This window comes from Etheostoma spectabile, chromosome 14 (assembly GCF_008692095.1).
Source record: "Etheostoma spectabile isolate EspeVRDwgs_2016 chromosome 14, UIUC_Espe_1.0, whole genome shotgun sequence".
In the NCBI taxonomy this organism is placed as follows: domain Eukaryota; kingdom Metazoa; phylum Chordata; class Actinopteri; order Perciformes; family Percidae; genus Etheostoma; species Etheostoma spectabile.
Window position 1 is genome coordinate 22,728,822 of NC_045746.1, and position 27,706 is coordinate 22,756,527.

Consider the following 27,706-nt stretch of genomic DNA (forward strand, 5'->3'; position numbering starts at 1 on the left):
AAGTCGTCTTGCTGAGATGGCCGTCAGATCAGAAAACACTTCAAATGCAGTTGGAATAAAATAGCCAGCTAACCCTAAAGTGAAAGAAGCCTGTGCCTTATGGGAGTTCCTTTGTTATTTGCTTTAACCCTCTTGTTTTTTGAAATTTGACGCATTTACAAAAAAATTCTCTCTCAGAACGACAACAGAAAAATTTAATAAAATCGACAAAAACAAGCCGCAAAAACACAAAAGTTGCATGATCTATGAGAAGACAACACAAGGGTTGAAGTAGTCAGGGCAGGCAGGACTTCACAAAATCCCAAACCCTAACCTTGACCGGGACACTTAATCCCACACCCTAAACCTAACAGGCCATCCACTGCCAGCCTTCACTCACCTTAAAATGTACCTTTACCCAATCCTAATCTGATGCTAAAAATCATTAGACTTGAAGTAGATATTACCATTATTCTTGTCTTAATGCTGAAACCATGCCAAAATATTCTTACAAAAGTAGAATATGCCTTTGAAAGCATACAGTCACACAGTATTGGAAAGAAACACATTGTAGATGACATGTATGTGACACAAATGGAAACTTATTTCATCATGAACGTATGTCATTCTTACCTGAGAGCTTCAACATTTCCACTCTTATGCACACAGGACACTTCTCTGGTCTGGTAGCCAACCTGCAGGTCCCAGAACTTTCCTCCCAGGCGGTTCTGACGGTTTCTGGTTCTCTTCTTCTTGATGAGTTCTCTGGTCTCAGGATCCTTCACTTTACCCCTCTCCCTCAATCTCTCCCGGACTTTCTCTCTCATTTTCTCTTTTTTCTCTTTGTTTTTAGCCTTTTTCTGTCGTTTGGGCCTGTCTGCCTGCCGGGATGGCCTGTCTGGTCTCCGGTTTGCCTTGCCCAATTTTTTGTTGGGTCTGGCTGGTTTGCGCCCCTCTCTGGACAGTTTATCACCCTCTTTGGACCCTGTGTCTCCTTCTTTATGCTGTTTGTCGCCCTCTCGGCTCCGTCTGTCGCCCTCACTGGACACTTTGATACCCTCTTTGGATTGTTTCTCACCCCCTATAGATGTTTTTTCGCTCTGTCTGGACTGTTTGTTACCTTCTCTGGACTGTTTGTCAGTCTCTTTGGAAAGTGTTTCACTTTCCTTGGATGGTCTGTCACTCCCTGTGGGTGGTTTATCAGCTTGTCTGGCTTGCCTTGGCATCGGGACAGAGCAGAGCCCCCAGGGTCCAACCCTGAGGCTGTAGAGGCTCTCCTCTCCCTCACAGGGCCCTGGCTGGCATGTCTGAAACTCGGTCAAGTTTGGGCAGGCTGCCCCACCAAACAGTGGTGGAGCCAGAACGAAGCGGATGCGGTTCTGTAAGCCCATCCCACAGGTTTTAGAACAGTGAGTCCACAAGCTGAACTCAGACACCACACAGTCCCGTGGACAGGGGATGAGACAGGCCTGCTCTAGGCGTGGTTTGGGCTCAAAGTATTCACAGATTGCATCCTCTGCGGGTTCGGCGTTTGCTTTCTGGACACAGCCCACCTCACGGGTCTGGATGCCTTCCTCTCCCCGGGTACACACAGTGGGGCGCTGCACCCCAGCACTTCGCATCGACACCGGGACACACTGGTTCCACGCACCCAGCTGCCAGTCATACAGATCTTTGTGCCAGTCGCACACTCTGAAGCAGCTCTGCTGGTTGTCGGGCCGTTCTGTCTGGTCGCAGTTGGTGTGCAGGGTGGTCCAGCCTTCAGAGTGAGCACACCATACCGCCCTGCTCTGGCTGCCTCCAGGTCCACACTCGCTGCCCATACAGCGACCCCATGGACCTGTGAAGAGTAAGACAACAGAGAGGTCAAGGAAAAGCCAATGTGTATTCCAACCATGCTTGTGAAAGAGAAGTCCGACAGTTAGACAGCAAACCCCCAGATTAGCCAAACATTCAGAAGAGAAGAAAAAGGCAAACAGTAAAGTTTCACAATGACTTCATGATTTGACTTTGACCCACAGAAAATACCTACATGTAGAGTCATACATGCACTATTTCTCTGTACTGTAAGGGAGTATACTAACACTTTCAGGGCTATTTTCCAAATAGCATGGTTTAGATAATCTCATATGGATAAACTTTTGGCTTGTCTGATAAAATGATCAATGGAATAGCCCAGTAATGCTGCGTTCCAGGCAAAACTGGAAAACCTGTGTTTTCACAACCTTCTCCCTGTGAAAGTGCCCTGGAACGGCAGTCAGAACCGTAACTCACTACTCCTGAACGTCACACACACATAAACAACAAAGTTGACCCCTGTTGATGCTGTACAGACGCTGGTGATTAACAGTGAGAAATGGAAATAAATAGACAAAAATACACAACTTAAAGCAATTCGGCACTTTATCAAAACAATACACATATTATTGTGTACTACTAAAGGTTATGTTTATTAAATGAAGCCCAAAATATGTTGCCAACTAGAAATCACTAGTATCAGCTAATGCTAGCTAACATCAACGGTAGTTAACCGCTAGCTAGCGCTAACACTAGCTAGATGGGTTTGTGGTGACTTTGCCTGGAACGCTACCAAGTTGTGATTCGTGACTTGAAGTCGTAACTTACGGGCTAAAAACAGTGTTGGAACGCAGCATCAGACCTAAATTGTAATCAACCAGAAGAAATTTTAACATGCCAAAAACCCCAATCCAAGCAGGATTTAGATTTTCACAGAAAAAGGATATTATTTATAGTTCTGAAGAGCTTCTGAAGACAACACTACTGCTTTCTCTCATCCCGTAAGTGCTTCCCAGTGCAATATCTTGATTGCACTTCCACTGGATTTATGAGAATGCAATTATAGTTCTAAGTAAACATCACTTTCACCACAAAACCCCTGTTAGGAGCGCAGCTGATGCAAAGCCAGAGCAGAAGACGCCTCAATCAATACAACATAAAAATGAACTGACATGAGGAATGGTGCAGCATTGCATATCATTAGCCTTGTCTAGTGTCAACAGGGTGGGGAACCTTTGTAGGTCCAGAATCTGCAAAGCATCACTCCAAATGACAATTTTACGGTACGATAAGGTTACAAGATGGCAAAGTTTGCTATCCTAAGACCACAAAATAATAAATAAGTAACATTATCCAACACTTATAAAGAAAACAAAAATAAATTATTTCCTTTAGCACTAGTCACTTTGTATAGCAATCAACAAAAACACAGTTTAAGAGGCAATCAATAGAAACATTGATCTATCTCTAGGAAATATTGTAAAAGAATGGTTCCCTGATGAGAACTTAGCTCAAATAATAATAATGATAATGATAATATTAAAAACATTTTGTAGCAATGCGGCTGTAGCTCAGGTGTTAGAGCGGTGGATCAGGTTGTAGAGCGATTGTCTAACAATTGGAAAGTTTAATTGGTGGTTCAATTCCTGGTCCTACAGTCCCATGTCAAAGTGTCCTTGGCCAAGACAAGGAACCCACAATTGCTCATGATGTGCCATTGAATGTGTGAATGTGTGTGAATGTTTATCTGATGAGCACCTTGTATGGCAGCCTCGGCCACAGTGTATGAATGGTGAATGGTTCCTGTACTGTGTTAGAGCGCTTTGAGTAGTTGTTAAGACTAGAAAATTTGTATGTAGATACAGGCCATTTACATTAAGAAAAACTGAGAAGTTGAGAAATGAGCAGCAAATAAATTGAAAATCCTCTAAATTAGACACAAGTAGGTATTTCCGTCCTTTGAGCTCTTAGCCAAACATAGAGAATGTTGCTGCACTGGTCTAGCCCTAGAGCCTCGTCTTTATACTAATTGTATGCAAGGGAAAACCTGGCTGAACAACAATCTCAATGCTACCTTCAATGTCAGAGGTCAGAACTGGGAGTTATGTCACACCCGAGTTGTTTATGCACTACATGTACTATAACAACGTAGCAACATATCCAGAGATAGAAGATGGACAGTAATGTGTGTAGACTGATGTAATGAAACATTACATCAACCCGACTTTTTGAGTGGGAAATCGACATCGGGTGGGAGTTCCAGTTGGCATTTCTTACTGCGAGCTTGGAAATTCCGACTTCCCAGTTCCACTAACAGCATAATGAAAGAGCACAAGTGGGTCGTTTCTATCCTTCAGCAACAAACAGGCCCTGCGGTGGAAACAGCATGAGTGGTGAACTGACTCCAGGGGTTTACCATAAAGCAGTGTAGAAGATCCATGAAGTGGAAGCTGATGTCATAACTACAATTGATAGCAGTATTGAACATCTTTGGATTTGATTTTGTTATTTGGCTAAAACAGTGCAGAAAAAAAAGAAATTCAATCTGAATATATTTATTCACTATATATACACAGTAAATGAGGGTAGCCATTAAAAAAGTCTGAGCTGTAACTGTCACTAGACAATACAGTAATATATTGTGCTCAGAGTATAAAGTCAGAGGCTGTATTAAACAGTGCTTTATGGTTTCACTCAATAAAGCTGCAATACAGCAATGAAAATGTCAACGGAAGAACCAGGAGACTGAATTAGCTTACAGCTGCAGGCAGAGGGTCTGGATCAATACAAATCAATAGAGGTAGCAAGAAACTGCCCCAGACACATGAGACAGCTGCAGTCACCGATCTGGCCTATCTACGGCTGCCATTATACTCTTCTATCCTGCTGGAAATGAGCAAATACACCACAGGAAGAATAGGATTTCCAAGGCACACCGTTGATTGGATGTAACATTATGTGTAGCATACTGGATACTACAGTGATGAGATGATCAGAGGTCTGTGATGAAAAACTACAGTATTGATTTTGTAATTACAGACGAAAGGCTAAACACTGCAAGGCTGAGTAGACATCTGGGCTGGGGTATTCAGCCATATCCAGCACTCTAAAGTGGCCAGCATGTTTATAGCCATAAAGCATTACCTCCCTGGCAGGCGGTAATGTCTCAGCTCCGCGCAGGTGTTCACCATAATTTATGAACATGTCATTGAATGACACGGGTGTCTCTGGGCCAACGGTGAACGTAGGAATTAAAGGAGGATGGTTGTACTCACGCTGGCCTACATCGCCTATCACCCACTGAGAAGGGCCAGGAGGCATGGAGGGCACTGCGTCAACAAGACTGAAACTCCAGGGGGGATGTCACACGTCTAATCACACCCTGCCTCCATACTACAAACACCCACCACTGATGCCACTATTATACTGACCAGATCTATTAAATCATCAAAGTCATGAGCAGCTAAGTTTTGTGATGACTTGGGGACACCTAGCAGATAAAGATTCACACACCGATGTTGCAGCATCGGGGCCGAGGGCACTTCGACATGGGACTGCAGGGATCAAACAAGCGACCTTTTGATTGGTCAACCCGTTCAAATTCCCAACTAAAATACTGATGCTTGGTCAGTGGCTCTCAGCGTCAGGTACTGTTTTAAAAATCACCCTTTAGCGTCTGTATGGGACACTCCAGGCATAGCAGCAGCTCGACCGGGGTTGTTGTCCCGAGTGTCACGGAAACGTCCATTTTGGAACCTGTCCCGTTCTTGTCAGTATGTCAGTTCAATGTACGTCCTAGACGACCCAGACGTTGAAAGGTGGCGCCAAGAGTCTCAACCAAGAAGGTCTAAATATAACACCAAAGGGCTAAATGCTACAGAAGATTTTTGCGTCAGTAACAAATGCTAAAGCCTGCTTGGTCCCACATAATGGGGGGACATTATCTGATTTGTACTGTTATGTTTTGTCTTTGTTTTAATAATTGTTGTGATTGTGGACTGCTTGGCCTTCTGTCTGTAGCTGCCAACCTAATTTCCTTTAGTGGGATAGCTGGAAACTGAACTGAACTGTGTTTTATACTGTATATGTATATATATATATATATATATATATATATATATATATATATATATATATATATATATTTATTTTTAATATAAGGTTTCTATGACCACAGAACTTATACTATATTGGGCAAGTTACTTGAAAAGTGTAATCAATCATATATTACTTAGTAATAAATTACTTTACAAATTACTCACTAGCCAAAGTAATTAGTTTAATAAATAAATACATTACTTTTATTATTCAGCCCAGCTTTGTCAAAAGTGCTTTTAAACCAGGGTTATTATATTAACAAAAATTTAAATAAGCAATGAAAAACCAAAACCTACAAAAAAACTTAAACTTAACTAAAACTATTATTGTTAAAGACCTAATACAAATGAAATAAAAATGAACATAAATTGTTGCAGTTTTAATATTTCCCCTCTGAAAAAGGACACAACATCTGCTTCTGACAACATTGTGACATTGTACCACAGAAATTAAACAAACTTTACATTCCAGAAGATGGTGCTGTGCCACAATGAGTTTGCATTCTACATTAAAGTAGGGCATAGATTAAACATTAGAGACTGGACCATTCTCCAGCCTTCTCTGTATTTTGAATGTACACTCACCGGCCACTTTATTAGGTACACCTGTCCAACTGCTCGTTAACACTTAATTCTAAGCAGCCAATCACATGGCGCAACTCAGTGCATTTAGCATGTAGACATGGTCAAGAGAATCTACTGCAGTTCAAACGAGCATCAGTATGGGGAAGAAAGGTGATTTTGACTTTGAACGTGGCATGATTGTTGGTGCCAGAAGGGCTGGTCTGAGTATTTCAAAACTGCTAATCTACTGGGATTTTCACGCACAACCATCTCTAGGGTACAGAGAATGGTCCGAAAAAGAAAAACATCCAGTGAGCGCAGTTCGTGGGCGGAAATGCCTTGTTGAGCCAGAGGTCAGAGGAGAATGGCCAGACTGGTTCGAGCTGATAGAAGGGCAACAGTGACTCAAAAACCACCCGTTACAACCAAGGTGGCAAAAGCATCTCTGAACGCACAGTACGTCGAACTTTGAGGCAGATGGGCTACAGCGCAAGACCACATCGGGTGCCACTCCTTTCAGCTAAGAACAGGAAACTAAGACTACAATTTGCACAAGCTCATCGAAATTGGACAATAGAATTTGAAAACGTTGCCTGGTCTGATGAGTCTCGATTTCTGCTGCGACAGTCGGATGGTAGTTCAGAATTTGGCGTCTACAACATGAAGCATGGATCCATCCTGCCTTGTATCAACGTTTCAGGCTGGTGGTGGTGGTGTCGGTGTGGGTATTTTCTGGCACTCTTTGGCCCTCTTGGTACCAATTGAGCATCGTTGCAAGCCACAGCCTACCTGAGTATTTGTTGCTGACCATTTCCATCCCTTTATGACCATAATGTACCCAACTCTGATGCTACTTTCAGCAGGATAATGCGCCATGTCATAAAGCTGGAATCATCACAGACTGGTTTCTTGAACATGACAATGAGTTCGCTGTACTCAAATGCCTCCACAGTCACCAGATCTCAATCCAATAGAGCATCTTTGGGATGTGGTGGAACGGGAGATTCGCATCATGGATGTGCAGCCGACAAATCTGCGGCAACTGTTGATGCCATCAGGTCAATATGGACCAAACTCCCTGAGGAATGCTTCCAGCACCTTGTTGAATCTATGCCACGAAGAATTAGGCAGTTCCGAAGGCAAAAGGGGGTCCAACCCGTTACTAGCATGGGGTACCTAATAAAGTGGCCGGTGAGATGCTTCTGAAACATTATATCTAGCCCTGGCAAAAACAAACTTCAGTTACTGTACAACTCTCAAAGTGTAAACTCACTCCGAAAACTAACTAAAACTAAACTCAGACTAATTAAAAATTAATGTTTCAACAACTTCTTTGTCTTAGTCGAGCAGCCCTGTCCTCCCTGCAACTCATGCAAAACACTGCAGCCTCCAAGCTGTCAGCAAAATCAACCATAGATGCCACAGCACGCCAATCCTTGCATCCCTTCATTGGTTCCCAAGTAAAGTAAAGAATAGACTTCAAGTTACTCCTCATCCCGTTCAAGGACCTACAAGTTCTTGCTACTTTATACATCTCAATTATAATGGTCTGGACCGACCTACTATCTGTAAAGTATCTTGAGATAACTCTTGTTATGAAATCCAATGGATGTGAATTGAATCTCTGAACATTCTTATGCTACCTCTGGGTGCACTAAAATCATCCGACAAAGGTCTCAATTCAATTCAATTCGGCGACAGCTGCAACCCTGACGTTGGAGCCTCCCTGATCCAAGGAAACATCTCTATTCATATTACTCCCTCTCCAAATCCTACTTGCCTTTCCTGTGTAGGGGCTTTTATTCATTTTCGTCCAATGTTACATTATTACATTTTTTTTCAACACTTTTATCCAAAGCGACTTCCATGAGATAATCATTTACCCACATACACAGCATTGGGAGCAATTTAGGGCTCATTGTCTTGCCCACAGACACTTTGACATGGGACTGCAGGGTCAGGGATTGAACCAACAACCTTTCACTAAGAAGAAACTCAATAAAATAGAGCACATGCAGCTCACGCCACAGTGATTATATAGTAATAAATGGCTGTGAGCCCTACTGGATCTAACCCAATTAAACACTATCTGACTCTTATCATATTGCATCATAACAATGTTTTTGTCTGTGTGTCTGTCCGCTTATCTTACACACATATACATATATATATACATATATATATATATACATACACTTACATACATACATACATATACACTTTATATGTATTCCTTTTTTTTCTTACGGTAGACCCTACTAGACCCTTCGTTAAACCCCATCCCTGAGGTACCGTTGCTATGTCTATCAAGATTTCCATTCTAGCAATACAGTTTACAGTGATAACAGTGACTTAACCACAAATAAATTCAAGATTTTTTAAAGGTCCCATGACATGGTGCTCTTTGGATGCTTTTAAATAGACCTTAGTGGTCCCCTAATACTGTATCTGAAGTCTCTTTTATATAGACCTTAGTGGTCCCCTATTACTGTATCTGAAGTCTCTTTTATATAGACCTTAGTGGTCCCCTAATACTGTATCTGAAGTCTCTTTCCCAAAATTCAGCCTTGGTGCAGAATTCCAGCCACTAGAGCCAGTCCCACAATGAGCTTTCCTTAGTATGTCCCATTTCTAAGTCTGTAGCTTTTGAGGAGGGGGGGGGGGTCAAGGTGGAGGCTGGGGGTGTGGCCTTGACCAACTGCCAGTTTGCTGGTTTGAAAGCCATGATGTCTCTCTCTCATGGGTGGGCCAAATTCTCTGGGCGGGCAAAGCAGAGAAAGGGGAGGTAATCTTGCTCCTTATGACCTCATATGGAGCAAGATTCCAGATTGGCCCATCTGAGCTTTCATTTTCTCAAAGGCAGAGCAGGATACCCAGGGCTCGGTTTACACCCATCACCATTTCTAGCCACTGGGGGACCTTAGGCAGGCTGGGGGAACCCATATTAAATGTTAAAAAGAACTCATAAAGGGACATTTTCATGCCATGACACCTTTAAACAAAGGGTTCTTGATTTTAGACAGGGGTGGACAAATGCTTTTCTATCTAGTCGCTGGGCATCGAGTTTGCTGGCTGAAAAGGCAGCTGTCGCTAGAAGATTTCATTAGCACTTGGCTGGGGCCTCAAAAAGGCTCTGTAGTGTTAAGTGTCATACAAAATTCAAATACTAATCCAGCGACTTTCACACAATTTAATTTTCTTCTTTCTAGGTTGTAATTTGATTTGAGTCACAGGCTCAGCACATGGATACAAATTGAATAGAGAGAAAAAGGTCGTTCTTTGAAGGGAGTACAAATGATGTCTTTACTGCTGCGACACACTTTAATATCCACTGTTTAGAGATAAGTCCGCTTAATAGCTGTCAGGCCACAAGGGAGAAGAAAAATGCTTTTTTTTCAATGTTTCTCTACAGGTTTACCTCCTCTGTCGCTCTGCCAGCTCAAGAAAATTAGGATCTGTGTGAAACGATTTCACTCTCGAATAATGGGATTGCTCTTTTTGGATGGATCCCTCCCTGCAACCCCCGAGACCTCCCACCTGATCTTCCTTCCGTTTTTCCCATGGTGCCAAACAGCATATTGGCATTGGCATTTACAGGGATAATGGAAACCAGTGTGGGATGTGCATCCCACCAGTAGCTTTTGGATGGAAAGGCAAGATAAATGAGAGCAACAGCAGGCAGTCAATCTGTATTCATATGTTGAACACATGTCTGTAATAAAGAGACTGTGAAAAGGTCAGGGATTTACCATTAACTACTGGATGCCTTCAACAAAGAGTCAATATTCCCATAACACAGTGAAATAAAGAATTATAATTTTTCCAGCTGTACATCCACAACAACAGGCCTTCTGCAAAGAGAAGACAGCAAATGATTGAATGCTTTCTTTCATGTTTTACCTTTTCTGGTACCACAGTGTATTGAAAATTGCTTTAATTTACAGTGCTCCTACAATAGAGTGCTTAACCCACTGACCTGTTTTTGGATCAGATATGTAAACAGCATTGTGTGAGTCAGCTTCGATTTAGCTTTGGGGAGCTTATTCCTTTGGAGGAAGATTTGGAATTGTTGGGTCTTTGTAAATTATAAAGTGTGGTCTAGACCTACTATCTGTAGTGTCTTGAAATAACTCTTGTTATAATTTGATACTATAAATAAAACTGAATTGAAGTGAATGGCAAGCCCACTGCACAAGCCTGTTTTCCTAAAAAAGCAAAACATTCAACATAGTAACGCTTTCCCTAAAGATTTTAGGAATACAATGTAATTATCAAAACAAAAAAATAAGAATTGCTCCATCCCCTTTACTATGGAATTAGTAGTTTCACAAAACAAAACCAACTCAAGGGGCATTTAACATCTTTTTCCTGAGCTTTCAACAACACCACATAGTCTTCTGTGGAAGTTTGCTCAGTTTTCAAAGTGATGCATTTAGCGTTAAAATCTCTCTGTTTTTTTAATGAAATCATATCAGTTAGTGAGCTTGCATGCCAACACATCTGTCGTCATGTAAACAGAGCAAACTTGATTGATGAAAGCTATGTCTTTCAAAGAAAAGCTTCAGAAAAGCTATTAAAGCAACACTGTGACTACGCTAACGTGTTAAATAGAAAATGGTGCCCTGTCAATCACATATGCCTCCATCAGATGTTTTGCCAGGGTTAGCCCCACATGAGAGTCGCTCAGGGGCGCATGAAGCCATCATGGAGCAAAAACTGACCTGGATGATCTGCACTGTGCAGCCCGTAGAGCAGGCGCACTAGAGACATCCGCCAGCCCAGACGGCTCCTTTACGGGTCTAATTTAATCGTGCAGCTCTTCTAGACTTCACAAATGGTATCAGACGGAATGGCTCAAATTCGGACAGTAAAACAAGTCATGAACCCAACCCTTTGTGACATTAAATTAATGTATCCACGGATTTACAGACGTGTCTTTTGCAATGTAAGTCTATCTGAAAAAGTCTTTTTTGAGCCAGAGGGCATCATGTGACGGGCTGAGAGTTGCAATTCCACTGTTTGGACGCTATGTTCAATTAACTTCAAAGCCTGCCACACTTCCTGGAGGCCTGATAAAAACATGATACCCAGACACTACAGGGACATACAGTTAAAGTAGTGGCAGTGTTTTCCAACTCTTACAGTGACCAAGGTACATTTGCCATGTTAGTGCACTCATGTTGTCTGCTTTGCTACATAACCTTACTGCTACCATGGAAAAGTGGGGCAATATACCATCTCAAGGCCCCATATTCTGCAGTGAATTCCTCATACAGACTTTACCAACTTAACCCTTGTGTTGTCCTTGGGTCAAATTTGACCCATTTTAAAAGTTTTTTTTATATCAGAAATGGTTTCTTACAACCAAATTGCCCCAAAATAACTTGGATGTACCATGCTTCAAAGGTAACCAAATGGTTACTCTCATTGAATTTTGGTTGTTTTATTCATTTTCATAGCATTTGAAAAAAAAAAAATTGAAATGGTATTTCTGGTTTTAACTAAAAAATTAGGTATAAAGTCATTTAAATGAGGTTTATTGATCATAAATAAAAAATAAATAAAGTGTTTAAAAGAGGGACAAAAACATTTTAAAAAGCGCCACAAATCATCAAATACAAGTGACATTTTGTGCCTGGAAGGACAACAAGTTCACAGTCAGGAAGCCAACACAAGGGTTCATAAACCTAATGGTCCTTAATTGTCTCTGCCAGTCATTGGTGCTTCTCTGTGTGCATTACACAGTTCTTCCTTGCAGCTTTCACAACATCATATTTGCCAAGTTGTATCGCTCAAAGGAAAGCAATATGATACTGATATCAGTGCGGACCCAGCTAACTCACTTATCATCTCTCTCCAGCCTCTCTGGTGTTCTTCACCAGTCTTTCTGTCACTCTCATGCTTTCAGTGTGAGTTTGTGAGACAAAATGAGGATGAATCTTTCTTGCACGACTCATTTTGTTGATTTCATCGTATCTTCATTCCAATATGCATGTCTGAAACACTGCTGATCAGATGTGATGCCTCTCAGTGTTTGTCATGGTTACTTGGACTAGCCATAGCAGGTGCTAAATTATTTCTTTGTTCATTGATCAGTACCAATTTGCACAAAACCTGGGGAAATAATGCGTCTCACCAGGATATCTGATGCAGCACACTACATTAGCGTAGCCTAGCATAGTATGGAAAGCAAATGGGAAACTATAACTTTAATGGTGTATCCAAGAAAACAACTCAAAATCACATTAGTTTATTGAATCATAAGTAGGTAGATAGGGGTCAAACCATAGACTGTATATATGTTGATGGTCTATGGGTCAAACACATGCTCCCAAGCTAACCAAACCATAATTTAAGCTGTATGTTTTTTATACTTGCAAATAATTAACTTTGCCAAGATCATGTGGGTTTAAAATACTGATTTGATATAGGGCCTGTAAGGCAGCAGCTCAAAAATCAACCTTGTTTAAAAGGTAAAATGTAGGAATAGGCGTAATTTAACACAGCCAAAACTGGCCATTGCAACCCACCCCAACAACCTATATACAAAGACATTTGCACCATAACTTGATGCAGAAAAAGGCACTAATTAAATAATAATTCACCAGAGTGCAGAAAATGAAGTGTTTGATATTCAAAATTTAAATTTTGCCCAAAAGTTGAGAACATAAACCCTCCCAGTGATGACCCCAGAGTTACACCCTTGTATGTATGACAAAAATAGAAGAAAATGTGGAAAAATGGGCTTTCCATTTAACCCCACTCGCTACCAGATCATGAAGGTAATGCACAATGGTGCTGTTCATCAACCAGGAGAAAACTGTAAACCCCCACACTCCTACCCCAAGGGTTTTAAGTTTCTTTTAGTAAATTAGTATTCAACATTTATTTATGCTCTGGTATGATTCATGCAGACTATGTATTGTTGTATGTTGTGTTTGAATGTGTCTGACCCCAAACAAAGTTCCCTCACAGGAAAAAATAAAGTTCTTTTGATTAGATTTTTTGGTGTGTCACAGAGGATCAAAAAGCCTAAAAAGAGAAAGCACGAGAGGAAAAAGAACCATGTTTTCAAATGTATCCGCATTATTGTAGACATTGCCTCACTTGTGGGGGAACAGCGTTTCGTATCAGCATGTTTCATCTGTCTGCTCCGATCTTAACTACCTTCCCTGTCTGTTTCAGGGTGAACTGCTTTTCCGTAAGCTGTATTTCAGCTGAGGTTGAGTCTTTGTTCTTCAGTCTCAATGATCAAAAGAAGAGCTTGTGCGGAAATCACAGGACAGCGTTTTTTTTTTTTCCGGGGTCACCAAAGACCCCCTGCCAGTTTGATGGAAGATATGGCATGAAAACACATCTGTTTCTACAGGATTTACCGGTATCAGCCTTCCACACACAACAGCGCAAAATGACTGGACTGGGTCAGTTTGGGCCCAGACCTCACATGGTGAGGGCTGTATGAAGCATTATAGTATAGCCACGAATGCGGCAATCCAAAGACAATATGTGGTTTAGGCAGTCTTTGGTTTTTAACGCAAGAGCATGGTGCGAATAACGACCACTACAATTTGACCGGTATGTTGGATAAAAGTATGTAGAAGCACCAGAGGCTCAAACAAACCAGCATTCATGCATCTTTCATAAGGCTTATCAGAATTGCAAGCCGTCCCTTTTAGGAAGGGACATTACACGGCTCATTTGGAGCGTCTTTCTGCTACATGGAAAACAGCTTCACTACAGAGCAGACTGCTGCTTGTTAAATGCAGTGTTTGGACACACTGGATACTGTAACAGACCTGAAGCAAAACATAACCAGATGGTACAGACTTGCATTCTGTTTTTTCCCCAGGTTAGAATTTTCAAGAAGGACCTTTGTATGACTTGCAGCTGTCTCTTCATATTTTTGAAATTGTCTGACAATGTTGGACTGCAGCTGCTGATAGCAGGTATGTTATCTATTATCTGTTATCTGCAACTATGTTATCTTTACATGGAAAAACATCCATCATGTTACAGTTGCTGGTACAATGTTTCAATTGGTCTGGATTCACATATTGGATGTCCCTTGCCTTGCAATACTCCGTTTTTTTCAGGAAGCAACAACAGACTTTGAGTTAGCAAGCCATACACAGAAAACGGCAAGTTTTGTAAACAAATTGGATCATGCAACAACGTTACAGCATTTACTATCCAACTGGGATGTTTTGGAACCAATTGTGGCAGCGTTGGCTAACCCTAACCCACAGGGCTATACGCTGGTAAGAGCAAATTATGTTCAACCACGTATCCAGCTAACTTAAATTGCTCCCATTGCTGTTGCGTGGGAACAGTTAACTTCATGTAACATTGCATGGGGCATTTTCTTTTGAAGGAAAGCAAATTTTCCACCAAAACAAGTTCCTTCCATGGACTATTGTGCAGAGCCAGCGTCTCTGAGTCTCTCTAAAGAAGGGGAAAACATCCTCCATGCCATGTTGAAATATTTAAAAAGCATCTTTGGAAAGAGCCTCCAGGACCATGACAGGACACAACCAATACACATTAGTATCCTACGGATGTCTCATTGCAGCAGTGACATAAGTGGAAATGTCGTAATCTATTCAGAACTCAGATGTTGTGAATGTGGCAAACCACCAGATTAAAAAAGAAAGGAACATGAATAACAATGTCTTACAATGTGTAAGCATAACTAGCCTGTAATGTTCTTCTAGTGGAGATTGTAGTGACATAGAAAGCAGTTTTAGCCCTGTCAGTCTCTACATAGTAACGTCACAGACTATAGGGTAGAAAACCACCACCAATCTTCCAGGTTTCAGTTAATTGTACTGTGCCATTATTGAGCCAGAGAAGTCTATTTCCTGTTATTGCACTACTCAAACAGAAAACAGATGCTAGATATCTGACTAAATATGCCAGAGGGACTGGGAAGATAAGAGCACATTTATCTTCTTTTTTTTTTTTAAAGGATTAATTGCACACTGCCACCCACTCACAGCCACACAAGAAAGCACACATGAAGTGAGCCACTGTTACGATTACCAATTGATATTCATGCAGCAAGCAATCAATGATGAAGACAGTGTTACACAGAGCGGTTGTGGTTAGTGTATGACATGCTTACCATAATGAGACAACCCACTCCCCAAAAGAGGTAAAAATAACTATTCTGGGGTCTTGGTTACATGACTGGCCACGCAGCGTGGCTTTGGGTTGCGTTTTTGGATCCGGAAAAACTACACAAAAAGCAGCATATTCCATTCCCAAAATTGAAAATCAATTACTTACCCAATGAACGAATATCCATATAGTCTGTCAGGATCCAGCCCTACTTATTACAATTAAATATATGTTTTCCCACAATTTCAGACACAGGACGCTGTGGGGAAGAACCCGCAAATGTTGAAACAAAACCTATGTCCTTAATGCTAACCATGTAGTAACTGCTGCTAAATCACCATTAATGAAATAAAAACAAGCTGCAAAGAGGAACCAAATTACTTCCCGGCTTTCTACTACTAAATGTTTCATCCAATATTGATCTACACTAGATTTTTCTTGCTTTGCTGCCAGGCAATATAATATAGGCCTACCAACAAACTTAGGCAGAATCTCATTCCCCTTATTTGATAGCTCCATGACTCCCCGGTCCTCGGCTGAGCCTGATATTGTTCGGTGCCTCCTCGGTGAAGGCAGTCTCAAGGCTCTTATTTCGTCCTCCTATTACTCCACTGATAGCGTGCCAACACTGTTTGCTGCAGGAGCTCCATCCACCACCCCAACCTTCTTGTAAATGATCATGCTTTTGGTGTTGGTTAAGATTTCAAGTTCATGAATGCGTTTATTAAGGGTAGAGTTGTTTTCTGCTGTTTCAGAGCGCCTTCAAAGAGAAGTATTACAGTAACTGTAACTATGACCATTAGCTATGAATGGTCAACTCCTTGTTTCCTTGCTGATTGCCTCCACAAGATGAAATGTCAAGTGGTTCAGGTTAGATAAAGAGAGACAGCAGCCAACATAGCTACCCAGTGATATGTACACGTAATACAGGGCAGTTTGCGAAATGGTGACATTTTGATTTATTGATTCATCAAAAGTAACACAATTTAGTTGTTTATTTCGTGGTGGTCACCACGGAATGAACAACGGCCGCCGGGACTGTCTGACTGTGTCTGGGGGACGCAACAATGGGGAAATGAAACGCCACACGCCGGCGGACGGAGCTTCACACGCGGGACGCGCTACAGCAACGGGACGGTTGTGGTTAGGAAAAGAACAACAGGGAAAGGAACCGTCGGGACGCCCTCCCCGGTCTCCGGGGTGAAGGTCCTGTGTTGTCTGACCCATCCACCATCCCAACCCACCTCCTTCTGCGGATTTTCAACTTTTCAATACAATTCGCTACCATAATCGTGCTGTTGTCTCAAAAAGTGCTTCCTATTGAAATACATTACTCTCAAATTTGTGCTTATCACAACAAACAAAACGAGAAAATTGTGTCCCTGTACATCAATAGATTAAATAACATGACCATTTTACAAACTGCCATGAGCCTGCGCTGTGTAATAAGATCCCATTGTAGGCTCCACTATCACTTTGCAGCGCGGCACACCATCAGCACACCAACTGACCATGCCTGCTGTGACAGCCTGAGCTCCACTGAAAACAATCACTCCCTGTTTGTTGCCCTTAATGATAGCAACTGCCAACCCATCCAACCCATTCTCCTTCCCCCACACCCCCACCTTAAAAACTGCCAGCCCCCAGATGTAAAGAATGTCTCCTTTGTTCTTTACTTTGGTGACCAAAAGATTTAACCGCCTGTTGCAGAAATAAAAGAAGTGAAGCAAAACCAAGGAACTGTGAAATATGAATAAGCCTGCATGCTGTAGGAATCAAAAAATATAAATAAAAGCCACCGATATGATTGTCTTCAAGGTGAATGCAGCCGGGCTTTTAGATATATTCTGACAAAAACTGGAAGAATAAAGTAGTGTTTGGTGTTGCCTTGTTGATAGATGATCTCCTACCAGCGAGGACATACAAAGAACCATCATGCTTTGAGTGGCCGCCAACCTTATCAAAACACCTGAGGGCCAGGCTACGCTGAGGTTGATCTGAAAAGGCTTTTCAGTGAGAAATAGCAGCCCCAAGGGAGGAAGAGGGCAAGGAGAAGACACATAGCGACATGGTGGAGAGGGAGAGGACGAATGGCATCAGAGAGGAGGTAGCGGGGTGACTCTTTCGTAAAATCTGCCCTTTAGATGAAAAGACATTAGTCAGCCAGGACCAAGGAATGGAGAGGCTAACATGATTAGATTTGGCTGGGGAACATGGGGAAATACACCCCCTGAGGATGAGTGAGAAACGCATTGGGATTGGAAAAAAAAATACGACGGACATAATGTATATTATAAGCCTCTGCCTGGCAACATGGGAAATGCCAACAGCAACTTTAGTCCATGCCCTGCTCTACCTTGTTCTTTCCCACCCGTCATTCTAACATAATCATACAAACCATGCAAAAAACCCTATCGCCAGACAATACTGTTAACTGTACTTCAGTAAAAGATCTGAGTACTTCCTCCACCCCTGAAAGACAACATTAGTTTATTGGAACATTCTTTTTTCTCACACTCTATTAGATCTTGGAAGTGCAAATGGATTGGAGAAATTATCCTGTCAAAGCCCTCCATACTGCACATCTTATTTTAGTGTGCATAAACTATTCATGAGTTTAAGCCAGCAAACAATTTCCTTAACGCTACAGATGTTCAAACTGTCACACTGCATACTCAACACAACTCTTTTCATGCTACTGAGAGTTCACATGGCAAATATCTGAAATTGTCTGTTATTTATGCCATCAGCATGCTTAGCTAGTTAGTGTAGCTGAGCCTCTTGTTAAGAGCAACAACAACAACAGCAAAATTTAAATATATAAATATTCAAGACTAAAGCATGAGGTGAGGAAAAGACCAAATAAGTGTGCATGAAATAATATTTCCCATTTTCTTTAGCCATCCTCATATGATGAGCACCATAAGTCAATATTGGGGGCCAGGTTGTTGAAACATTAATATCATAGTTCAGTAATTGGAGGTTTGATGCCACTCTCTTGTGAACTTATTAAAAGCTTAACGAAAGGTCCATATTCATCACATAAATTGGCATTTTATGAAATCAGTAGATTGTTAAATCTAGTTTTCACCAAGCAGGTTGAATAAAGAAGAGTTCATTTAAAGCTGAGAGAGGATGCAGGGTGAAACTGACATGTGCAATGTAAAAAAAGACCTTCTGCAGATTGGTGGGGAACAAAGGGTGGCAGGGATGATGGCGGGGGTGGGGGGGGGGGGGCTTAAATGTCACAGGGAGTGAGGTGAGAAGAGACAAAGGATAAGGAGGGTGGATTTTGGTAGGGTGGATGCGGGTGTCTGCTTTCTAAGAGACACAGCCATCCCAGGAAGAAGATTGCAGCAATAGCAAGAAAATAAGCTACAATCCTAATTTCTTCATGGAAATTACAATACATAACATATTTTTACCCAAAATCACCCTTTTTCAACTTGTCAATGCTTAGAATACATTTAAAGGAAAGGTCAAATATTCACGAAAAATGCCCTTCTTTAATTGATATAATGTCTCATAAATTCACATATCTGTATGTTACTGTGAATACAGAGCTGTAGTGAGGATGGGGTTTGCTTAGCTTAGCCTTAAGGCTAAAAGCAGAGGGAAGCTAGCAAGGCTATGTCAAAAGTATAAAAAGAATAGTTTGTTCAGGTTAAACAAACGTGATGGAATATATTCAGTGTTGATCTTTAGAGAGGTAGATTGACATATCTTGATAGCATCTTGATAGATGTATATTGATAGTATCTTGAAAGACGCATCTTGACAGACGTATCTTGATAGACGTACCTCGATATATGTATATTGGTAGATGTATCTTAAAAGATGTATATCTTGATAAACATATTTATAGACTTATCTCGATAGACGTATGTCGATAGACATATCTCGATATATATATCTTGATATATATATCTCGATAGACGTATCTTGGTAGACGTATCTCGATAGACGTATCTCGATAGATGTACCTCGATAGACGTATCTTGATAGATGTACCTCGATAGACGTATCTCGATAGATGTATCTTGATAGATGTATCTTGATAGATGTATCTCGATAGATGTATATCTCAATAGACGTATCTCGATAGACGTATCTCGATATATATATCTCAATAGACGTATCTCGATAGATGTGTATTGATAGACGTATCTCAATAGACGTATCTCAATAGACGTATCTCAATAGACGTATCTCAATAGACGTGTCTTGATATATGTAAAGGGGCGGCTGTGGCTCAGTGGTAGAGCGGTTGCCTGCCAATCGGAAGGTTGGTTTGATCCCTGGCCCTGCAGTCCCACGTCGAAGTGTCCTTGGGCAAGGCACTGAACCCCGAGTTGCCCCGGTGCTGCGCATCGGAGTGTGAATGTGTGTGAATGTTTATCTGATGAGTAGGTGGCACCTTGTACGGCAGCCTCGGCCACATTGTATGAATGTGTGTGAATGGTGAATGTATCCTGTAGATGTAAAAGCGCTTTGAGTAGTTGTTAAGACTAGAAAAGCGCTATATAAATACAGCACATTTACATTTACATGTATCTTGATAGAGATATCTCAATAGACGTATCTCGATAGACGTATGTTCATAGATGTACAGTATCTTGATAGACGTATCTTGATGGATGTACAGTATCTTGATAGACGTATCTTGATAGATGTATAGTATCTTGATAGACGTATCTCGATAGACGTATCTTGATAGATGTACAGTATCTTGATAGACGTATCTTGATAGACGTATCTTGATAGACGTATCTTGATAGACGTATCTTGATAGACGTATCTTGATAGATGTACAGTATCTTGATAGACGTATCTTGATAGATGTACAGTATCTTGATAGACGTATCTTGATAGACGTACAGTATCTTGATAGACGTATCCTGAAAGAAGTATCTTGATAGACATATCTCGATAGACGTATCTTTCACTTTGGACAGAGCTGTTTCCTTCTGCTACCAGTCTTTATGCTAAGTCAGTCCAACCACACTCCGACACCAGCTTTGTGCACAGACATGAGATTGATTTGTGCAAACATACTATTATGTTCCAAATCCACAAACCAGAGAACAAATTAATCCAACATTCTTACTACAAATACTGTACAAAACATACTTTATTATTCCAATTGTTCAACCACAGTTTTTTTCTGAAGACTTTGACCTTGATAATCAAAATATTTCTAGAAACAAGACAGTTTCGTCTTTCATCAGAATCTGACTCCTCATTCTAATTCTTGTTAACTCCTTCCTCTTATCCAGGAAATACACACTGCTCCCTGTCAAGAAAAGAAAAGATTTTAACACATGGATGCATTTATTATCAATAATAAACTGTTGACTCTAGAGATAAATGTTACAGCAGCACAAACAGCTGAGATGAAATCGTGAATAGTCAGTATGGATGCCAGGGACGATCAAGGCCACAGGCCAACTATTAGGAATTATGGAATGGGAGACAACAGTTTCCCTCTTGGCCATAAGCACTGTTATAACAGCAAATATGGTGCAAATTGCAAGAGCTTGTAGACTTGATGTGAGCACTTGAATTTAATTGAGAATTTGAAGTAATAGAAAGAAAGAAAACACTTGTTGGGAGCTTGTAAGAATCTAAACTTGTATGTTGAATTTTTAAATTTTTCTAAATGTGAGGTCCAAGAAGAAATGTTCACAAACGTGTAGATTGATATTTACATAAATACAATGACAGTTGCAACGTTGTAATGTAAAATTGACTCCTTTTTCAGCACAAACCCAACAGCACTACCTCTCAAATCAGTCCCTGCAACTTGACACATGTGCTCTCTCGCATCACAACGTGGTTAATCTGTAGGCCTTGACTTTTGCGACACTAGATAAATGTGGTGCAAAACAAATGTGTAGCTGTGGACATTAGAGCGGGGCGAGAGAGCAGGGTTGCTATTGCCAGATGATGAACTTTGTCCGGCTCACCTATTGTAGCATGGAACTAAATTAAAAATTAAAAAACTAAAACTTTCTGAATGTTGCACTGCACTTATATTCTAAAGCACAAACAGACACACCCGCTCCTCCGCAGAAAGTTGTCACATTGTCGGAATTTAAGTGAATGAAGAGCTTTATCCTGTTAAAAGTCCAGTCAGTATGAATTTTAAATTGGTTAACAGACCAAATGACAATGGACAACAATGAGACAGATTGAACTGAACCTGTCTTCTGTGTTTTGAATACTAATGATCAGTAACTGTACGACAAGGTCACAGAAAGGAGCATGCTGTGCCTTACTTTCCCTGAATCAACATTGAAGCACTTCTGAAAAGCTCTGAATATGAATATTCATCCGAGCAGCGTTGTCTGCCTGTGAGGTGGAGGTGAGGGCTGCTCGGCTCGGCGAGTACAGCGGGGTGGAGACTATGCTACGAGGGAATTCCCTGCATGGTTGGAGACACCATCATCACCCATACAGCACCCACAGGCTCTGATATGACACACAAAACAGCCATTTCTTCAGTGTGGCGTGTCTCTGAAATCTTGTCTGCTTTGACATGATTTAAAATTCAATGACTTACCAGGCCTTAATCAGAGTTATTAAATAATGCAATAATGAGAAAGGATTTGTAAGATTCATCTCTAGTTCTTAGATGGAGCCTACTGTAAGTCTCTTTGAACTGTAGTGATTAGGGAGAGTGTGAAAAGGTGAACGCTGAGCCTGAAGGATGAATATTTCATTGTTTATGTTTGACAAGCTCTCAGTTATTGCCTCACAAGAGAGGAGGCAATCATTTTTTTGCATTTTCACTCTGTTTAAGTGGAGTGCTCCCTCAGGCTGTTTTTGCTGTGTGTGTGTGTGTGTGTGTGTGTGTGTGTGTGTGTGTGTGTGTGTGTGTGAGCTCTGAGCTCTTGTGATTTGATGAGACAGTAGTGGTAGCCCATATGGTCCAGCATCTCTCCTGGTCACAGTCTACTGCAGACACAGTTCGTTCTGAGATATTGGATCAGTACATAGTTCATAAATATGAAGATATTTTTTGCCTTAATATGTCAGTGCTTTTCCTGCTTGGAGTTAAAGGCTTTACTCCCATAAATACAAGTTGTAAGTGTAAAACTACGGTTGATTTTCTTTTTAGATCTATATCCTAGTTACCAGGTGATCATTGTCTTCCACTTATTTCAATACAATATGTCAATATACAATATATATTATTTGGCTAAAGATAGATACAGTATATGCATTATTATCATGTTGTACTACCGCTGAGGACCATTAAAAACCAAAGCATTCCAATCATAAGCTACTGTATGTCCTCAGAAATCCAACTGTAGCCCAATAATCAGGGCAGGCAGCTTTATTTGTATAGCACATTTCAGCGGCAGGGCAATTCAAAGTGCTTTACATAGAACATTAAAGAGCAGTTAAAAACTATTAAGGAATCAAAAACTAAAATACAAGAATAAAACTTACAGAGCAGTGTAAGAGATTAAACATTAAAGAGCAGTTAAAGACAACTACAAATATAAAAGCAGATACAGTACAAGATTTCAGTTACCACACTTAAAGAGACATTTTCTGGAAATCCAAACTTGGATGACCAGCAACGTAAACAGTCCAAACTGCTAGGACCGTGTTTTCCTGCCGTCATGTCCACTATCGGTCCCTCGGGGGGGGGGGGGGGGGGGGTGAAGCCCCCTGACCATGCTTATCATCCATTTTCCTATGACATGACATAAATATAGTCATCACTATAAGTCGTAGTTTCTTTGCCAGGTAAAACGTTTTGTAAAAACCTATCCCACTGAGTATTAGTGGATCTTTCCCCTGTATGGTGGACACAATGGCAGATCAAAGTAATAACAGTAGAAGGAAAAAGATTGATAATAATATGAAAATAGACCACAGACACAAAAGCACTGTTCCCTGTTGTTGTCTGATTATCTATTCTAATTAAAATTTACTGAAGGTAAATTTGAGTCAGACACAATGTGGCCTTTAATAGAATCAGTTATTATGATTGCCATATCATTTTAACAATGCAACTTCAGTATAGGAAATTAATAATTTATTTAATGAAAGGCAACAGCAGTGCTGGGCACATTGCTTGTACAAATTAATCAATTAATGAATCCAACGTCTCCTTATTGAAAAAGTAATCTTGTTACTGTACTAATTCTGATCTGTCCTGTGCAGCGTTGGGTGCTATGAGTACCCCACAGGAGCGGCTCACAGGAGCCAAACTCTAGCTTCTTCCTCATTGTAAGTTTACCAGTGGCTAGGTAAGACACAACTAGAAAGTGGTGGAATTACTGGAACATTAGTCTCACATTGCCAGACCTTCCTCCACGGCGCTGCAGAGGAGGGTCTGGCTGATCCACGCAGCATTCAGGGATGGGAGAAAAAGGTACTCTGGTATTCTGGTTTATTGTCATCTCTTTAAACCAATCACAATGGTCTTGAGCGGCGCTAGGCGCCAGATGAAACCACGCTGCCGCTGCAAAAATAACCTCAGCAAGGAACTTGTTTCAGTGGAACACGTGTACATTTAAAAGTTGTTTTAGTTGTGCAACAGAGAACTCAGATTGGACAGATAGTCTAGCTAGCTGTCTGGATTTACCCTGCAGAGATCTGAGGACCAGGTAACCATAGTCCTCAGATTGGACAGATAGTCTAGCGAGCTGTCTGGATTTACCCTGCAGAGATCTGAGGACCAGGTAACCATAGTCCTCAGAAATCCCCCGGAATTAACAGGGACATCTGGCGGAACCGGAACTATCCCGTTTATGAAACGTTGTCAATTTAGACTACTGCAACGGGTATCCATCTTTATTTATTTGAGTTATCCTCCTCCCCCTACCATAGTAAACAATTCTGCTCATCAAGAAATATATCCAGTGCTAACATTCAGTGCCACGAAGTGTGTCTTAAATAAAGAGAGGTCAAAAGTGACGGTGTGGAGATCTGAGTGTACCTTTCTTTTACAACTGCAACTTACTCTCTTTTTACTAACCATGACCAAGATCTTTTTTCTAACCTTAACACTACAGTAGTTGCCATCGTAGGCCGTGCATAAAGATGGACGACGCATCTCCTCTTCCTCCCACTGTGCATAAAGTGAAGCCAAAATGTCCCAGAATCGGGCGCTGCCATCTTGCAGTTCTGTCAGTGTGACAGTGTTTGTTTAGTTGCCTTTCCCTCCGGTGATGTTCAGTCCATGTTTCTTGTTTTATTCATTGTTATTTTGTTAGTTTCCTGTGCTTGTGCTGGGTCCCTTTGTTATGTTCCTGTAGTCCTGCCCAGCACGTCTTCCCTTGTACACCTGTTTTGTGTCTACCCTCGTCAGCCTGCCTTTGTGTTGCCAGTCGTCGTTGTCTTGTTACCCAATCACAGTGTTTGCCTCTTTATTCCACTTCCCTGCCCGCTCCAGCTGTGTCTTGTCTTATGATTAGCTCCTTGTTTTATCTGTCTGTTGTTTGAGTTGTTTGTCAGTTTTGTTCTCGTGATTCCCTGGGTTGCAGCCGTATCTTTGTCCCTTGTGTTCACTCTGTCTTAGTTTTTCTAGTGTTTCGAGTTTGTGTTTCTTGTTGGAAAAAGAAATAATTTAGTATTTTTTTCCCCTATCCTACATATTGCTGTCTCTGCATTTTAAGTCTGTGTCTGCACAAAACCAAAGTTTTGAATTTCACATTCTTGTCTAGTAGAAGGGGTAAAGAAATCATTCAACTATAACATGTTATATGGTTACTTTAACCCTGCCCAACATTTCAAACAATTTAGTTAACACAATGTTGTAAAAAAGACTTTTTGTATTTGTTAAATTCATGCATAATAAAGTATTCTGTTCATCAGCTGACTGTGAAGTCTCAATTGACCAATAACTCACAAACTAAGACCCTAAAACAAACCTCGTTATGCTTTGGAAAGCTGATTAATATTAAACTTTTGCGTGTACTGATTATTGTGACCTTTTGTCTGAAATAATGAAACTGTCTTAGTATACGTTAAAGAGCAGTAGCCATAGCAGTAGCAGCAGTAAAGTAGCATTAGAATTATTATTAGCAGTATTATTATCCGGGGTATAGGTGGAGAGTTACTGTACAATTACACACATTCTATTTCAGAGGCTTTTCCACTCTGACAGGAATAAATTAGCTCAATGTGCACGCACACAGCCTCGCCTCGTCCCATTAGCTCAGTGGATCAGGGCCACTGTGTGAGTGAGCACACAGTGCACTGGCCTTGTAAATCAGCAGTGAGTGTTCCAGTTGCCCTGCTTTTGTATCCTTCACTATATTTTTGACTGTAAAAGTTAAATCTTTTGAATCCTTGTGGACAATTTTCAAACACCGAAATATTCAACTGGCACAGGGCGTCCTGGTAACTCAAGTGGTTGAGCTTGCGTATACTGAGGTTCAGTACTGACCAACGGCCCTTTGCTGCACGTCAGCCACCCTCCCTCCTCCCTTTTATTTTTTTCAGCTATCCTATTTTATAAAGGCCCCAAAGTCCCAAAAAAGAACAGTCTACTGACTCTCATCAACAACTTTGATGAAAGTGAACAGCACTGTTTTAACAGTGTGTGTTTGAATTTCTTAGGCACTGATGATCTGTCTGTCACTATAGACGGAGAGTGGCTACCCTTTTTCCCCTCCACAATCTGTTCATGAATGGTTTCCAAATAGAACAGATAGACAACACAATAGCATGTAGGTCAAGGCAACAGTGATTAAGTAGAGGTCAGAGTAGTGAGTAAAATAGAAAGAATACAAAACCAAGACAAGACAAATACTACACACCACAAACAGTACCAATACCAAGACTAAGGACATTAAATGAATTGATAATAAACACAGGTCATTATTTTTAATTGAAATTAAAAAAAATAATAATAATAATAAAAAAATACTAAAATACCTGATAGGAGAGCAGCTACCTTAAAGGCACCTTTAAGTACGATGTGACTAGAATGAAACATTGGTATTTCTGCCAACATCGTCCTGCTCTAAAATTGTCTCCTGTTCCAGTCGATTTCTGGCAGCAAACTGTAACTGATGAATTATTCAAAACAGGGATCAGGCTGTTGTTGTTCCTGGAAAGTGGCAAACACAAATGAAATGCAATATGATACTTGCTGTTTAAGTTCAAAGAGTCTGGGAATTATTTAACCAAAGTGTGTGCTCTGTGGCATGTTTAAAGCAAGCAGCCTTCACATGCACGGCAGTGTGTAGAATGGTAGGTTTAGGCTATATTGACTTGGCTTGGTGACGACGCCCTCCCCCCCTACTGCATGGTATTCTGGGGCCCTGGGGAAAGGAGTGCTTGAATTTCCATTAATAAATACATTCTGATTTCTAAAGACATGCCAAAACTGCACATAATTAATCACAATGCAAATGCAAAAGTCTGCCTCTCATTATGTTCATGATCAATAACACTGTTGCTAATGTGCTTTATAGGTTTGTAATATGTAGTCCATCTTACTGCTATGATTGTGGTGGAAAAAATATTATTACGATATGCCAATGCTGTGTGGCTTATTACCCCTATCCACTAGCTATGTAGCAGTCAAGTGCTGACGTGCAGCTAACAGTAAACAATAGTCAGAATCCCCCATATCATCCAAAGTATTTTCAAGCTCATCACCTTAACAGGATCTCCTTAAAGCGCCAATATTATACTAATATATGGGTTCATAATTGTATTTTGAGGTTGTACCAGAATAGTTCTACATGGTTTTATGTTTAAAAAACACTTTGCATTACAAACATTTTGTTGCATTGCACTTTGCTGCAGAACCTGTTTTCACCCTGTGTGTTTACGTCTGTTTTAGCTACAGAGTGAGACATCTCACTTCTATACTATCTTTGTTGGGAGTCGCACATGCTCAGTAGCTAGGTAAGATCCCATCAGCTAGATAACTCTTTCTCCAACTTTGTTCAGTCAAAGGCAGGATTAGCTGGGAGACTTCTTCTAGAAGAGGGCCACTTGTAGAATACCAGCAGAACAGGGACAGGAAGTAGTTCTTTTGGAGATTATGGTTAACTATTGGGTGTTGTAGCAGTGTTTTGCCATTGAGAATGAGATAGAATGCTAGCATGTGCCACGGGTAGCCACCTCGTCTCAGCTAGTGACGTAGAAAGCCGTGCAGATTTTGAACAGCTCACCCG

At 40.9% G+C, this 27,706-nt stretch overlaps 1 protein-coding gene across 2 annotated transcripts in view; it reads right to left on the reverse strand.

Moving 5' to 3' along the window:
- Window positions 1–27,706, reverse strand: part of thsd7aa (thrombospondin, type I, domain containing 7Aa) — a 213,050-nt gene that overhangs the window by 141,202 nt on the left and 44,142 nt on the right. For both annotated transcript variants that reach the window (XM_032535292.1, XM_032535291.1), the window contains exon 2: window positions 613–1,819. In XM_032535292.1, the coding sequence (XP_032391183.1) occupies window positions 613–1,819 (1,207 nt within the window). The remainder of the gene's footprint in view (window positions 1–612; window positions 1,820–27,706) is intronic.